This window comes from Quercus lobata, chromosome 5 (genome assembly GCF_001633185.2).
Source record: "Quercus lobata isolate SW786 chromosome 5, ValleyOak3.0 Primary Assembly, whole genome shotgun sequence".
Taxonomy (NCBI): domain Eukaryota; kingdom Viridiplantae; phylum Streptophyta; class Magnoliopsida; order Fagales; family Fagaceae; genus Quercus; species Quercus lobata.
This window is the reverse complement of record NC_044908.1, coordinates 10,651,936-10,669,698: the sequence shown is the minus strand read 5'-3', so window position 1 is coordinate 10,669,698 and position 17,763 is coordinate 10,651,936. Positions and strand designations below refer to the sequence as shown.

Below are 17,763 nucleotides of genomic sequence, written 5' to 3'. Positions count from 1 at the left end.
TTAACCTCCACAAATGTTTATACAAGGAAATATCTTCTACCCCACGATTAATCCTAATCAAGAGAATCCCTATAAGGAAATGATCCCGCAAGATACATGTATTAATGAGGATCTTTCCTACAAGGAAAGACTCTCTCCGCCAAGAAACGAATGTCAACTCTACACTATTATAAACCCCCCCCCCCCCCAAAGCCCTCACAAACCTAGGTACACATAATTTACCCCAGTTTTGGTACTCTAGAGATGTGAAAGTTCTCTAACTTAACTTTCAGAGGGTATTTGGCCGGTACCACACTAGTACTCTCTAAAGTCTTCTTCTCCTTCTTTGTTACGCAAGTTTCATCTGGAGCACGTGATGACTAAGCGACTTACTGACGATTTTTAGCATCATCAGCTGACGCTGTCTATGGGAACAACGTAGCAACGCGGTACTACCACTTCCCAAACAAAAAGCTGTATGGTACTCACTTGCTCGATGGCTACCACCAAAAACCAAGGAGACAAACCACGTACCACCGCCCTCAAACGACAGGTTCAGACTCAAGCCGCAGTCGTGGAACGCCTCACCAAACAAAACCACAACCTGGAGGCCTAGAGTTATTCAAAACCCTCATGCATTTGCAAGGCGTGGCGGACGAGATCATGTGCCGAGCTTTTTCAACAATATTGAAGGGTCCCGTAAAGGTATGGTTCAGCAGACACCAAACTCCATCAATACCTTTAAGGAGCTAAGCACGCAGTTTGCCTCACACTTCATCAGAGGGCACAGGTATAAGAAGTCTACTGCATGCCTAATGAGCATCAAGCAATGGGAGGATGAGATGTTGAGGTCTTACATAACCCGCTTCAACAAAGAGGCCTTTTCAATTGAGAAATCCGATGATAAGATACTTGTTGCTGCTTTCACCAATGGGTTATGGAAGGGGAAGTTTTTGTTTTCTTTATACAAAAAGGACCCAAAAACCATGTCGGATGTACTTTATTGAGCTGCTAAGTACATGAATGCGGAAGACGCATTACAGGCTCGAGAGGAGAAGTCCAAGAAGAGGGAAAGGCAAGAAGATACACAGCAGGACAAGAGACGGAAAACAACAAAGATCGGAGACCAACGGGAGGATAGGTGTTCCAAACCCCCCACTGGGGGGTTCAAAAGCTCCACCCCGTTGACTGCCCCGCTTGATCAAGTCCTGATGTAGATCAAGGATGAAGTGGCCTTAGCAGAGCCTAGCAAGCTAAAGGGAGATCCCAGTAAGAGGTCCAGAGACAAGTATTGTCGTTTTCACCGCGATCATAGTCACGATACGTCTAAATGCTACAACATAAAGTAGTAGATCGAAACCCTTATCAGACAAGGAAAGTTACAAAGGTCCGTCAACAAGGAAAGGATGGACCCACCACAAGAGCAGGCTGCCTGGAGGGAGAACGAGCGTCCTAGACCACCCTTAGGAGACATAAGAATGATTGTGGGGAGCACTACAGCTTCTGGCTCATCTAAGAAGGCTCGTGAGACTCACCTCAAAATGGTTTAGAACGTCCAGCTGACGGGTTTCGTCCCAAAGATGGCACAAGTCGACAACCCCATAATTGGATTCTCAGAGGAAGATGCTCAACGTCTCTACCACCCACACGATGATGCACTCGTTGTTAGCATACAGGTAGAGGACTACAACACTCACTAGGTCCTGATTAATAATGGAAGCTCTGCTGACATCATTTAATAACCAGCGTTATAACAGATGAGAATCAAGGGGGAGCAACTCATACCAACCAATGTGCCACTCGTTGGGTTCGGAGGAACGAGAGTATGCCCCCTCGGCAAGGTCACATTGCCCATGATGGTCCATAGCTACCCTCAACAAATTACTAAGGATGTTACATTCCTTGTTGTCGACTGCTCATTTGCCTACAATGCCATACCGGGCCAACCTACCCTCAACTCATGGAAGGCTGTGACTTCAACTTATCACCTGATGATCAAATTCCCCATCGAGTATGGAGTAGAAGAGGTGTGTGGGGACCAAGTGGTAGAGCACAAGTGCTACATAACAATGTTGGAGATGGACAACCACTTGCAGACCATGAGCATAGAAGAATAGCAGGTTGTTGCAAAGCCCATTGAAGGATTAGAGGAGATACTTCTCGATAACTCTAGGCCTAAGTGAACGACTAGGAACGGCACCCTTGCCAGTCTGCTAGTCCGTCAAGAACTCACAGCATTCCTAAAAGAAAACCAGGATGTCTTCACCTAAAGTTATGAAGACATGCCCGGGATCGACCCTTTAGTCATGGTGCACAAGTTGAATATGTCACCCACTTTTCCCCCTATTCATCAAAAGAAGCGAGAGTTCGCCCAAGAACGAGACCGAGCTATAGCGGAAGAAGTATGCAAGCTGCAAGAGGCAGAATTCATTAAAGAAGTGTACTACCCCGACTGGCTGGCCAATGTAGTGATGGTAAAAAAAGCCAACTGGAAATGGAGGATGTGTGTGGACTTCACGGACTTGAACAAGGCATGCCCCAAGGATAGCTACCCCTTCCCACGAGTTGACGTCTTGGTAAATTAGACAGCAAGACACCAGTTACTAAGTTTCATGGATGCATTTTCTGGCTACAACTAGATCAAATTGGACAAAGCTCCAGCCAAGGCCTCTTCTGCTACAAAGTAATGCCATTTAATCTCAAGAACGTGAGTGCAACATATCAGAGGCTCATGAACAAGATGTTTGCACACTAGATTGGAAGAAATGTCCAAGTTTACATGGACGACATGTTAGTGAAAGGTCGAAGGGAAGACGACCACTTGGACGACCTCAAAGAGACCTTTGATACCTTCCGCTCTTACAACATGAAGCTCAATCCGAGCAAATGTGTGTTCGGAGTAACGGCGAGAAAATTCCTGGGGTTCATAGTGTCTCAGAGAGGTATTGAAGTCAACTCAGACAAGATCCAGGCCATAATAGAGATGACGCCACCAAGGAACGTGAAAGAAGTACAAAGCCTCAACGACAAAGTAGCTGCGCTAAACAGGTTCATGTCAAGGGCAACGAACAAGTGCTTACCTTTCTTCCGCACGCTGAAGAAATCCTTCAAGTGGACGGCCAAATGTCAGCAAGCATTTAAGGACCTGAAAATGTATCTATCTTCCCCACCATTGCTGAGTGCCTCCAAACCGGGGGAAGAACTATTCCTCTATCTGGCTGTCTCCCCGGCCGCTGTCAGTGTGACCCTAGTCAGAGAAGAAGACAAGGTGCAGAAGCCTGTGTGCTACACTAGCTAAGCACTCCAAGGCGCGGAGGAAAGGTACCCACCAATGGAGAAGCTCGCCTTCACTTTAGTTACCGCAACCCATAAGCTTAAACCACACTTCCAAGCCCACACTGTGGTCATTCTAACAGATAAGCCTCTACGATTAAATTGAATTGAGTGAATTCGACATACAATACCGCCCGCGTATTGCCATAAAAGGACAAGTGGTCACTAATTTCATTGCAAAATTCACCAATATGAAGGGCAAGGGGGCAGAATACCACCCTTAATGGAGTATCAACACGGATGGATCATCTAACAGGCAGGCCGACAGAACAGGTATAGTGCTTCATTCTCCAGAAGGGGACAAAATCGAGTGCATGGTTCGTCTTGACTTCCCAACGACCAACAATGAAGCAGAGTACGAGGCTTTAGTGGCAGGACTAGATCTCACCAAAGCCGCAGGAGCCACAAGTGTAATTCTATATTGCGACTCTCAAGTGGTCATAAGTCAAGTGAACGGTGACTACGAATGCAAAGGGGAAAGGATGAAGAGATACTTGGAGCAAGTAAGGAAACGGGTGGACGAGTTGCAAGCCAAGTTTGTTCAAATCCCCAGGGAAGAAAACGAGCGAGCCGACCGTCTTGCTAAAGCCACATCAGCAGAACACATGCTCACCCCCAGTAAGTTACTCTCTTTCGTTTAGCTTTCACCTTTGATAGATGGCGTCGGTGTGCAAGGAATAGACTCGGGAAGCAATTGGACCACAACGATAGTTTCTTATTTGAAAGACGGAACACTACCAGACGAAAGGGAGGCTGCAAGAAAGCTGAAGGTTCAAGCAGCATAATTCGTCCTAATAAAGGATGTTTTGTACAAAAAATGTTTCTCCAGCCTGTACCAAAGATGCCTAAGCCCTGAGGAAGCAGATTATGTAATGAGAGAAATCCATGAAGGGATCTACAAGAACCATTCAAGGTCGCGGTCGTTGGTTCACAAATTGATTCGGGCTAGATATTATTGGCTTACCATACAGAAGGATGCCAAAGCCTATGTCAAAACCTGCGACAAGTATCAAAGATTGAGCAACATCATTAGGCAACCAACAAAAAAGCTCACTCCAATGACAGCTCTGTGGGGTTTTGCTCAATAAGGCTTGGACATCATAGGCCCAGGACATCATAGGCCCATTCCCAATAGCGATGAGATAGCTGAAGTTCTTAGTGGTCGGTATAGATTACTTTACCAAATAGGTGGAAGCCGAAGCCCTGGCTACCATCATAGAGAAGAACGTACAAAGCTTTGTCTGGAGGAACACCATCTGCAGATACAGGATCCCTAGAGTCTTGGTCTCAGATAATGGAAAGCAGCTCGACAACAACTCATTCAGAAAATTTTGCTCACAATTGGGAATCAAGAATCATTACTCCTCGCCCGCCCACCCTCAGGCCAACGGACAGGTTGAGGTCATGAACCAATCCTTGCTCAAAATCATCAAGACTCGGCTTGAGGGGACAAAGGGTATATGGCCGGAAGAGTTGCCAAGCATACTATGGGTTTACAGGACGACGGCTAGAACACCTACAGGAGAGACACCGTTTCAATTAGCATATGGGAGCGAAACTGTTATCCTAGCTGAGGTCGAACTCACAAGCTACAGAGTGGAAAACCATGAAGAGAGTAGGAACAACGAAGCCATGCGCCTATAGCTTGACTTAGTGGACGAGATCAGAGCAACAGCTGCACAAAGGTTAGCACAATACCAGAATCTCATGGTCAAGCACTACAACTCTAGAGTCAGACACAAGGACTTCCAAGTTGGAGACCTCGTCTTAAGAAAAGTGACAAGCGTCACAAAAGATCCCTCCCAAGGAAAGCTAGAACTTAATTGGGAAGGACCTTACAGAATCACTTCATGGCAGAGGAAATGCACCTACCACCTAGAGACGCTAGACGGACAGAAGTTGCACAATCCATGGAACATTGAGCAACTCAAGAAATACTACCAATAGACAATAGCATGCAAAGCACCACTCCTCATTTACAGTTTTTGTTCTTTTCAGTTAATTTTTACCATCTACAGTACTTTTTAAGCCCAAATGGCAGCTTTTTATTCTTTCAATAACAATTTTTTACTTATGCACGTATGTATGTGTACTTCTCTAAGAAACTATGTTCATTATTCAATCCATTAGTGGACAGGTTCATCCCAAGGGGTGCCTCCAAGTTATTAAGTGAAATTACTAAGTCCACAAATGGACGAATTCATTATCAAGTTCACAAGTGGACGGGTTCATCTCAAGAGGTGCCTTAAAATTATTAAGTCCACAAGTGGACGAATTCACCAAGTCCTCAAGGGGACAGGTACAACCAAATGGACGAATTTATTATCAAGTCCTCAAGGGGACGGGTACACCCAAGTGGACGGGTCCATTATTCAGTCCATAAGTGGACCGGTTCATCCCAAGGGGTGCCCCCAAGTTATTAAGTCAAATTATTAAGTCCACAAGTGGACGAATTCACCAAGTCCTCAAGGGGACAGGTACACCCAAGTGGACAAATTCATCCCAAAGGGTGCCTCCAAATTATTAGGTCCTCAAGAAGACGGTTTAATTGTTAAGACCGTATGTGGATGGGTCCTTAAGTGGACGAGTTCATCCCAAGGATATCCTAAAAATACCAAGTCCAAGTAGACGGGTACGTCCAAGTAGACGGGTTCCCCAAGGGACGAGTGTGTCCTAACATGCATGCTAAGGCAGACGGATAAACACATTAGAAACCAAAAGCATACTCAAAGTAGGACTAAAAATGATGGATATAGTAAAATATTAAACAAAGGCCCATAAAAAAAGGGAAAATGTTTACAACAAAGCCCAAAAAACAAGAAGGGCCCTTACTATTGTTTGAAAATTAGAGGGAGTACATAAAAAGTTAAAAATAAGGGGAACTATGCTGGAGAGGCGTCCAAAGCAGAAGGGTTCTTAACGTCTTAAGCAGATGGGTTCTAAACAACTTGAGCAAATAGGTTTTATGCACTTGGAGCAAACGGGTCTTTGGCAGACAAAATTGAAGCAGCGACGAGGCCTCCAAGAGCGGGTTGGGCAATAACCACACCGTCATCTTTAGGAATCTACTCCTCAGTATGGGCGAAATCACCAGACTCTTCGTTGACGGTGTCGCCACTCACAGGAGTCATCAGCACTGGGTCGTCGAGAGTGATCCTAGACAAGTCAACATCTGGGTAGACGGACCCAACTTGGTTCAGGCAGTCGTCAAACCCGTCGCCGTAGTAGACAGCGCACAAGTCAATGAAGGGCTGGGAAGCCCTAAACTCCGCTATGGCATCGGCCTTGGCATTCTCCGTCTACTCACGGAAGCTCGTCAGTTTCGTCTCCAAGCTTGCCTTGGCCTTCTGCGCCTTCTCTCGGAGACGGTATTCCTCCTTCAGCTTCTCAATAACAGTTGTTAGTTCCTCGTTTAGAGTACAGACGGCCTCCTTGTACTGCTTCCGCTCCTTATTCTCGATCTCTTGACGTTTCCGAAACCAACAGATTACTCCTTCCTAGGCGACGCACCTATTCTAAAGCGCCTTCATGTGCACCAACGCTTGAGATCGAGACAACCATCAGCAAATGAATGAATAAAAGAATGGAACAAAGTATGAGAAAAAAAAAAGGGCATACCCTAGAAAGATCAAAGAGACCTGATGCCCCTAAGTCTTCAGTAATTTATTCAACACAAGGGTCCAAGTCCGTCTCCTTGATGATTGACTCAACCATCTCAACGGCATGTTCCTTATGCATCAGAAGACGACAGATAGTTCCCTAAGTGACGGGACCTGTCTCTGTCATCAAACCTTTACCAACTCCATGATTGGGTTTGGGAGGCGATGGCTACTTTGGCGGCTTATCACCAACAGGAGTGCCTGATCCCTTTTTGTGAGGATGGTCATCTTTGCCTTCATTCTTCCGTTTGGACATCCCTTTAGTGACAACCTTGGGAGCCGACATCAAGGCCCTCTCCTTCTTCTACTTGCATGTCATGGCTAACACCCTTACCAAAGCTCTCTGCCTCCCTACCTCCATTTCTACAAAGGACAAAAAAACGAGCATTAGAAGAGCAGATGTTAGTACAAAACTGACGGAAGAAAAGTAAAAACTTACACCAACGAGAGTAAGCGTTCAGCCTACGAGCTGCAGGCATCAATTCAGGACCACCACAGTACACGTACAACATGTCAAGGGTGACGAGGTCCTTCCACCTCCTCTCAACAAAAGGGATTTCAAGCACACGACGAATAAAAGCCTTCTACTCGTTAGTTATCTGCGGATGGACGCTAGCTAGGAAAAAAAAAAGAGCAAACGACATCAGATACTTGGCAAATAAATAAAGGGAATGTGAGAATGCAGACAATACTAAACCTGAATCCTTAACAATATCCTAAGTATTATGGAAGCCATGAGGCATAGTGACCCATTCCTCTCGTCGACATGCCTAGTCCGTCCCTTGGACAAAAAAGTACATATTCTTCCAATTTCTATTGGAGTCAGGCGTGTCCAACACTAGCCTGAGTGACATCTTCCTCACCGCAAAATGGTAAATCCCTTGGGACGAGGAGATATGTTGGGGTCTATAGCACCAAAAGAACTTGTCAAGAGTAAGCTAATGGTTCCCACCACTAAAACGACCCCACAAGACTTCCTGGGCAGACAGATGGGGACATTCTCGAGGATTTGGTAACAATCTCATAGGTTCTTGAAAATGTTAGTCGTCGTCGTTGGTTTAAAATCGTTGACAGTCCATATCGCAGGAATGATAAAAGGACGAGTCCTACCATCCCCTGGGCTTCCTGGACTTCCTCCCTCAGGAGCACTCTCATTATCCTCACCCTCCTCATCATCTTCTTCCTCACGCTCCTCCTCGTCCTCCTCTTCCACTCCGTCCCTTTCTCCCTCGTCATATTCATCCTCATCCTCCCTCTCTTCTACTCCCTCTCCTTCCTTTACTTCCTCTCTGTCCTCTTCGTCATCAGGAAAATAGCAGACAGTTCCCTTTTTGAGGACTAGGATAAGCCCTCCTCGGGCCCATGACTTGACGGATGGATTTTATCGTACCCCGCTCCCTCACGAACTGACAACGATTGTTCACTCGTCGCTTCTCACCTGACATCTATTCACCTACAGGCAACAGAGGTATTCAAAGAACCTATTTGACGAGTCTCTCTAGAAGTGACAACTAGCCAAATGGAAGTAAAAAAAAAAAAAATGGAAAAAAGGAGAAGGGGACTTACAGGATTAGTAGACAACTCTGTAGAGGTGACGGGATCTGTAATTTGATGGCAACGAAGGTGACGGAACGACAGTTCTCCCTCTTAAGATTTGCGAAGGTGAAATAAGGAAAAATGAGAGGAGGTGATGAGCTATTTGTAGGACGAAAGAGTACGAGAAACAAAGCGACACTTTTGTTCAGAAACAAGGCCAATCAGCCTATGCCACGTGTCCCAGCATTTAATGAAAGTTGTTCAAAGAGCCATTAATGAACACCCCTTTTTCCAACAAATAAATAATAAAAGAAAAGCTACAATTTACACTCCATGACTCATCAGCTAAAGTCGACGAAGCCATGGAGTAGGGGGTAGTTGATAAAGGCGTTCTTAGAAAGAAATAAATTCGTTACATACAAGTAAGCCGACGGCTCCAATGAGTCTGTCAACTTCACATGCATGGATGAAAGTATGAAAGCAATGATGCCATAGGCCGACGGCCTCACTTCAATCCCCGACGACATCTACACAAGTTGACCGGAATCCTCGAACGGAACAACAGGCCGACGGGAATAAAGAAACCAACGGGAATAAAGAGCATGACGGGTCCAGCGTGGCCTTGCTTGACCTCTACGAGGGTTTATACAAGGAAATATCTTGTACCCCATGATTAACCCTAATTAAGGGAATCCTTATAAGGAAAGGATCCAACAACATATGTGTATTAATGAGGATCTTTCATAAAAGGAAAGACCCTCTCCGCTAAGAAATGAATGTCAGCTCTATGCTACTATAAAAACCCTCAAAGCCCTCACAAACCCAAGTACGCATAATTTACCTCAGCTCTAGCACTCTAGAGTTGTGAAAATTCTCTAACTTAACCTTCGAAGGGTATTTGGCCGGTACCACACCGGTACTCTCTAAGGTCTTCTTCTCCTTCTTTGTTGCGCAGGTTTCGTCTGGAGCACGTGAGGACTAAGCGACTTACTGATGATTTTTGGCATCATCATAAAAATTTTCTAAACTTAAATCTCACACAACCCACTTTTTTTTTTCCTCAAGTTGCATCTTATTAAATTAGTGTTTTATTAGGATATTAAGTTACAAAACTCTTGACTAAGAGATACGATTTAACAATAATTTAATTTAGATAAAGCTTTATCATCTAAGTTTTAGAAATTTAAATTATATTCCAACTAAAAATCTATTATCAAAATTTTTAGAACTTTTATATATTCAGCCATAACTTTTCAATACAATCCATCTTGACCAATAAGTCATCCCTATAATTAAATCCCACGCAATACACCCTACATTGTTGTTGTTTTTTTTTTTTTTTTTCAAAATGAAAATTACGCTAATGTTTTAATCTAATAAATTCTTCTTACTTATTAGTCTTTACTTCCGAATTTGCATGCAGGATATTATATCAAATGAAGTTTAATATAAAGAAGCAAAACAATGGACACTCATTTAAGTTCTTGATTCTTTTATGTAAGTTTTTAGTTTTTTTTTTTTTTTTTATTCTCAATTTTTGAACTCATTTGTGTATGTTTTGATTTTTTATTTTGGTTATTGTATTTAATTTTTTATTAAAATCTAAACTCTAAACAATCAGAATTTGAAGTAATTTTTTATAAAATTATTTACTTAATTATAAATTTTATTATTACTATTTATTTAATAATTTAGTTTTAATTATTTTAAAATTTTGAGCTTAGATATGAATCTTCATCAAACCGTGCAACACCCGAGAATAATACTAGTGAAAAATAATAAGGAAAGGGAGAGATTGACTAATGAATTAGAGGGAAGCGGTAAGCTAGTCACATAGATATGAATCGAAATATGATCTTGCCATTTGTGTTGAAATTGAGAAAGTGTATTTCAAGTGTTTAGAATCAATCTCTTTTTCTTTTCTTTTTTGGCGGGGAGAAATATTATTGGAATTTTTACTTTTACAATCCAAGTATCAGACATTATTGAAAATTTTTCATTGTATCAGTATTTGGACATATTAGGAAATTACTTCTCATACTGTTCACTACTATGCAGAACTCTATACTTTCACTATTCATTGTATTATTCCGATTTTTTTTTTCTTTTTTTCACTTTTGTATGCATATATGGCATTTGTATAAGTCCAAAGAAGCAAGCTAGCTACAAGCAGGCTTGAAAACTCAGAAAGCCAACAAGTATCAATTCCTTTGTATCAAAAAAACCCCTCTCTCAATTTCTTATCAATCCCAAAAAAATCCTTCCTTGTATTAGAAAAAATCATCCTTGTATCTGAAAAATTATACTTGTATTATTTTGAATAATTTGAATGAGATCAGTTTTTGAAGTATTATTCATGTAAGTTTTTAATCTTTTCAAACTAGATTTTCATTATCATTTTTTACATATTGTACTGTTATTTTGTTCTTGCAACACATTTCTTTCTTAGCATTTATCCTTATTACTCCTTCGTTTCACACTCATATAGTCATATTGCCTGTAGACTTTCTCAAACTTCATGTGAAATGGCAAAAAGTGCTATTGTAAATAAGGGATAAAATTCATTTATTGACAAAAAAGTGCAACATTATAACATACATGGTTCTTACCAAACAAATACCCTCCCTATCCGATATTAAAAAAACAAAAAACAAAAGTTCCAAAAACAAAGTCAAATCTTTAAGAGAGTGACAATCATGCCAAAAAAAGGACATATACACATCATTTAGTCTCCGTTTCGTTTGAGGAATTCTTTCAATTAGTTCCTTGTGATCAAGAACAAGAGTGTTAAGGGGACTGGTTATCAAGGTGGAGACCATGAAGTAAGAAACAAGATCAATTTAGGCATCCAGTTCCATCTCTAATTCAAGTTGGCTAATTTGAAGCAAGCCATCCCTTTAAAGTCCACAATTTAGCCATATAACTCTTAGTTGCAAATCTAATGGTTCTTGAGTATCTTCTAATATAGCTATCTTTTAAAATCTAATTATATACAGACTATAGTGCATCACACTATTTAAAATTTCAAATAATATTTTATTATAACATTAAATTTACAGTAATTGATATGATGGTTTATGAAATGATACTTGTGCATAAGCGCTTGCTGGAGATGTAACGAAATGTGTATTGTAGTGTGAAACAAACGAAAGTATTTGTAAAACCGACAAAAGCAAATGGGACAAAGGATAAGAGTATATCTTCATGTGGGTTGTTGGTGGAGGAGAGTGGAACTAGTATTATAAAATAATTAAAATGACTATTTATATGCGTCTATTTAATCCTTATTCAATTAAAAAATAACTTTTTCTAAAAAAAAAAAAAGCTGAGTCAAATGCATGGATTAAACACATGTAGAAGACATATCTAACCTATCTCATTCAAAAGTCCAATAAAAATATCTTCAACGGTTTCTATAAATTTTTATACTTTTGGAGTATGAATAGTTACTTTTACTTTTTGTCTATTTATTTTTTCAAATATATTTTCTAACAAACGCTCTTCCCATTCTCTATCTTATTTTAATATTCTTTTTTTTGTTAGTATTATTTATCTCTCTCTCTCTCTTGTCCTTTATGAAATCATCTCTAACCTGTGAATTCTCCTCCCTTTCCCCATCCCCAAATTTCTTAACTCCTCGATCTAACCCATACTCCCATAGCCATCATCAATACACCATTCAAATCTCTTGTCCTTTTTGTGTTTCCTTTAAACAGTAATACCGCCGTCCCTTTACAACACTCCAAAAACCATATTTAACCACAAACCCATATTTCATCACAAACCATTACTAGTAACATCACTCCAAAAAAACCAATATTTAACCACAACCTTTACATCAACCAACAACCAAAATCATTCAAGGAAAAAAAAAAAAAACACCAGTACAAAAATGGTGACTCAAGAAGAGAGAACGACGATGGCTGGGTTGAATCAAATGGTGGGCAAGGGTGAGAAAAGGAGAGAGAACAACGGTGGCTGAATGGGTTGGGTTGGATTGATCAAAAACTTAGGGCTTGTTTGGATTTTTTTTTTTTTTTTTTATCACTCATCACTCAATTTCCGTCACTCATCACTCATCAGTCATCACTCATTACTTATCACTCATCACTCATCACTCAAAACACCCCACCCCGTTTGGCACCATCACTCACTTCTCATCACTCAATTTTTTTCAACTATTTGTAGGACCCACACACTGACCCAATGTCAGTTGATTTTTCTCTCTCCTTTTTTTTTTCTTTTTTCCCCTGCCTCTCCCCTTCGTTTTTCTCTTCTTTTCTCTTCGTTTTCCCCTGTTTTTCTCTACTTTTCTCTTCATCCATGTTAACACATATTTTAATCAAGCCCACCATGATCCTTATTTTCATGCTTTTCCCAGATCTACAATATAACCAAATGGCTATCCAGTAATTTTAAGCTATCCAGTATTTTTCTTTTCCAAAAAAAAAAAAAAAAAAACCACCGCCACAGCCGCTGCTACAACCCACAGTGACAATAGCAGCAACAACAACATCAACAGCAATGACAACTTCGACATCAACAGCGGCGACAACTTCGATGAACTCGAGAAGAAAAAAAAGGAATGGAAACCTAGTGAAAAAAAAAAAAAAAAAAAAAAAAAAAAAAAACCCAAGCCCAGAAACCAAACCCAACGTGAAAAGAAAAGAAAAGAAGAAAAAAAAAGAACCAAACCCAGGAAGTGAAAAGAAAAGAAAAGAAGAAAAAAAAAGAAAACCCAGAAGAAAAAAAAGAACCAAACCCAGAAAGTGAAAAGAAAAAGAAAAGAAGAAGAAAAAAAAAAAAAAAACCCAAGCCCAGAAACCAACGTGAAAAGAAAAGAAAAGAAGAAAAAAGAAAGAAGAAGAAGAGGAGGAGAATAGGAGAGGCGTGTCCCAGACCCGTGAAAGAAAAAAAAGTCTGTGCAAAAAGTCAGACCGTGGGACTCATATGTAATTTTAATTACAAAAATGTCATTGAAAACAGAGTTATGAAAACTGAAAACAGCTAAAATGTGTTTTCAGTTTCCATAACTCATCACTCAAAAATCAGAGAATTAAGTGATGGAAATAAAAACTAGAAACAAAGTTATTGAAATCCAAACAAGCTTCATAACTTGTTTCCATCATGGGTCCCACCATTTTTGAGTTATGAGTTATGGAAACAGAGTTATGAGTTATGGAAATTAAAAATCCAAACAGCCTCTTAGTTTGAGTTACTAGTTGTGGCTTGTTTGAGAGAGAGGATGACTAGGTTCATTATGAGTCTGTGATGGAGAGAGAGAGAAAGGAAAGAGAAAAAAAAAATTCTTTTATTTAACTAGGGATTATTTTAATGAGAGAAAAAGGTTTGGAGTTATTACAGTGCTCTCTTCTCTTCTTCAAGAGATAATTGCTACAATGCTCTCTTCTTCAAGAGAGCTACTGTAGCAACTCTATGGGTTCGTTTGGTTGGAGGTAGAAAAGTGAGAGGATAGAAAATAGTGGGAATATGGAAAAAAATTTAATTTCTCTCTTTTTTGTTTAGTTGAGAGTGAAAAAGTGGAAGGATGAAAAAAATGAATTTTTATAAATTTACTCATATACTCTCCAATTAAAACCAAAAAGTGACCCAAAAAAAAAAAATCACCCAAATTTATTAAAAAATAAAAATCAAGTCCAAAAAAAAATAGCATCTAAACAAACAAAACAAAAGAACACAAAAGAAAAGAAAAAAAGGGGGGGGGGGGGGGGGGAGGAAGAGGAAGAAGAAGAAGAAAGAGCAACATACTCATTGTCCTAGACAAAGCCTACCAGGAAATCAAAAGAAAAAGAAAGAAGGAAGAGGTAACGTCCAGGGAAAAAAAAAAAAAAAAAAGAGGCAACGTCCAAAAAAAACAATAAATAAATAAATAAATAAGAGCAATGTACGGAAGAAGCTCATGTACAAGTGCATATGGTTATTTTCGTCATTTACCTATAAAACTCCCCCTCACCCAGTTTTTTCCCCAATTTGTGGAGAATGGGCCCGGTGAGAAAAACCTGAGCCCCACTATCATTTTCCCCTCTCCCCCTCCCAAACAAACACTTTCCAAAAAGTTTTCTCTTTTTTTTTTTTTTATCCTCCCTAAAATCCACTCTACCAAACACAACATTAAGTGTGATTTGTGCTAAGAGGGCAAATTGGATATTTTTGAAAAATTTGCATAGTGCCTCACATTAGCACAAACCTCAAGAGTTACATTTGTATTATACCCCATTTTTCATTATAATAAATGGTATAGATTCAAATCTATAACATCCATTTTATATAATTACTATTTATATTCAAATCTATAACATCCATTTTATATAATTACTATTAATCATTACGTCAAAATATTAATCAATTTTTAGTGTAAGTGAAATCCAAACCTAAATCATCAAGCATATTGGTTCAAAGGCCATGGCCACTCCAAACCTTTTGAAACTTTTTTTATTACTTTTGCTAATATTGATAGATTTACAAGTAATCTTTAAGAAAAAAATCACTTGGTCAAAAGCTTTTCTATGTTTATATTCTTGTTATTATAATTATATCTATAGACAATATATGTCAAGTGATAATAAATATATATAAAGTGTAATGACTCAAGAAAAAGCGTTAGCCACATCTGCATTATACCTCAAAATGATTAATCACTATTGAGGCTCCTTCTAGTTGTTAATAAAGCACACTTCAACCCAGTATATGCTAAAAATGGCAACAGGTCAGGTTCGAGGCGGGTTTTTTTTATGCCTGGACCCAACCCACGAGCTCTAACTCGTTACCCGAACCCGGCCCATTTAATAAACGGGTTTTTTTTTTAACCTTAAACCTGCCCCGTCAGGCCCCGCGGGCCCCGTCCAACCACTTTTGGGCCTAATCCGTGGCCTAATCTTAAAAAAAAAAAATTTAAAAACTCAAACAGCAACACAATTCCTATCACAATCACAAAAATGACCAACACAAACTCACATTTAACGACAAAATAAATTGTAAATAATATTAAATAATAAATCAAAATTGTGCTATCAGGCTTGCTGAAATGGGATTCTTAGATAGAAAATAAATAATAAATAAACACAAAAAATAGAAGAAACAAAACTCCATTTATGGACCGATTTTTACATTAACACAAACATCAACTCCGATTCACATTCTTTGAAGTTATCTCAGGCGCCATAATCAACTAAACCAACATAAAATATACACATGCATTACATTCTATACATATTGAATCCACAGATAAATACCCAAAATCAAAAACTACCAAGAGAGGAAATGAACCCAAAAATAAAATAAAATGAAGAACTCAAACCACCAAAGCTGTATCGGCAGTGGTTTCAGCCATCATTCCCACCTTTGGGCTTCTCCTGACCTCAACACGACCAAGAGCTCCTCCGATCATCACATCTCTCTTCGATCTAACAATCTCATGCTCCTCCATGACAAACTATAACCACCACGAGATCTATGCTCTTCCATGACAAACAACAACCACCACGTGATGAGAATGAGGATGAGGGTGGGTCGATGAGTGAATGAGAGTGAGGGTAAGGGTGACTGGGTGAGACCGTGAAGGGCGAATGAGAGTGAGAGTGAGTGAAGGTAAGGTGAAAGAGTCAGCTAAGTTGAGAGAGATATCAGAGAATGAGAGAATGAAATTTTAGGGTTAGGGTTATGTTATATATGTGTGTGTGTGTGTGTGGGTTTTTTTGTAATTTTACCTTTAGGCTAAATGGATCAGGTCCAGGTTTAAGTTTGGGGTGGGTTTTGACAAAACCCGGACCCGATTCGGGTTTTAATTTAAAAACTCAAGCCCGATCCTACTGTTTATCGGATCGGGTAAAACCCGACTCATTAGGGTCGAGTCAGGCTGAGTACCCATGGGTTGGGTTGTTATTGCCATCTCTAGTATATACCCGATGTGGGGCTCATCACATACCCACACACATCATATAAATCAATCAAATTGGGGCATCACATAAAGAAATTGAAAAATATAATTGGGTATAAATTTAGTATAAAGTGCTTTTATGTCAAATATAACAATACCTCCCCAAATTTAATTCCTATCTCATTATGCCATTTGCTTTTCAATTGTTTTTTATCACATTTCTCCACTTTATGATTTTATTTCAATCATTGTCTAATATGTTGTCAACAAATTGCTAAATAAAGTATTTTATACAATACTCACGGACTTATAAATCATTGAACACATTATATGTAATTTACAATATTTTATATATATATATATATATATATATATATATTGCTTGGGAAAGGATTCCACTTCAATTCTCTCTCATTTTAAGCCGGATTTATGACACATGGTATTAATTTGATTTTTGAATACCACATGTCTTACATCTAAAATGAAAATAAAAGAAAACTAGAGGATTCAATAGAATACATATATATAATATTACACATCTATAAAAATTAAAGTCTATCAAGACCTCTATATTATAATAAGTTATTTACCGAAATATATATATATATATATATTTCTCTAAGAAAATACAATTCAAACCCATAACTTAAGGGTATTACAAATTTTATTAATCAACAGGAATATTACAAGTTAAACCTTATAATTAATATTACAAGTTAAACCTTATTTTTTGAGAGAATTTTAACCTATAGCATCCGCTCCTGATAATAGTATCTCTCACATTTAGTGGACCTTATAGTCTTAAAAGTAATAACTTATGTGGGTTCCAACTAACTCAACTGATAAAGTCTCTAATGGTTGAATAAGAAATCTAGGATTCAATATTGCCTACATAAAAAACTGATTGATGTCTTGATCTGATGATAAAGAATTATCATCAGGAGTAAAGGTCATAAGTTGAAACTCTCTCAAAAAAAATAAAAAAATAAATAATGTGTAATTAATACTACAAGTTAAACCTTATAGTTTTAAAAGTAATAATCTAAACTAGATAGTGTCCCTCACATTTAGTAGACCTCACGTGCCTATACCACTTACACATGGTGAGATAATTTTTCCTGTCGTTGGTACACAGATCATTGGATGAAACAGATGCATTGAGCTCGGTTATGAATATGCATGCTTTTGAATTGAATTTCTAAGATGTGTGAATTATCTAAAAGTATGATTTGCTTATTAATTCTTCTAAGATGATATTAGGTCAAAATACTACTAGATTAATTGCACCACTTTCAATGTCCAAGAAAATATTCAAATTCTCGAAGAGATCTAGATACCTTTATTTATCAAAAAAAATAA

The 17,763-nt window shown here is 39.0% G+C and overlaps 2 protein-coding genes across 2 annotated transcripts; one reads left to right on the top strand and one right to left on the bottom strand.

The window, feature by feature from the left end:
• Positions 1-686: 686 nt before the first annotated feature.
• On the top strand, positions 687-1,196 carry LOC115989922. The gene is made up of 2 exons (XM_031113791.1): positions 687-974; positions 1,023-1,196. The coding sequence occupies exons 1-2, from the start codon at positions 687-689 to the stop codon at positions 1,194-1,196; spliced, it is 462 nt and encodes a 153-aa protein (XP_030969651.1).
• Positions 1,197-6,611: 5,415 nt separating this feature from the next.
• On the bottom strand, positions 6,612-8,416 carry LOC115989921 (glutamic acid-rich protein-like). Its single transcript, XM_031113790.1, has 3 exons — positions 8,410-8,416; positions 8,082-8,267; positions 6,612-6,775 (listed from the first exon to the last, which is right to left on the bottom strand). The coding sequence occupies exons 1-3, from the start codon at positions 8,414-8,416 to the stop codon at positions 6,612-6,614; spliced, it is 357 nt and encodes a 118-aa protein (XP_030969650.1).
• Positions 8,417-17,763: the final 9,347 nt, after the last annotated feature.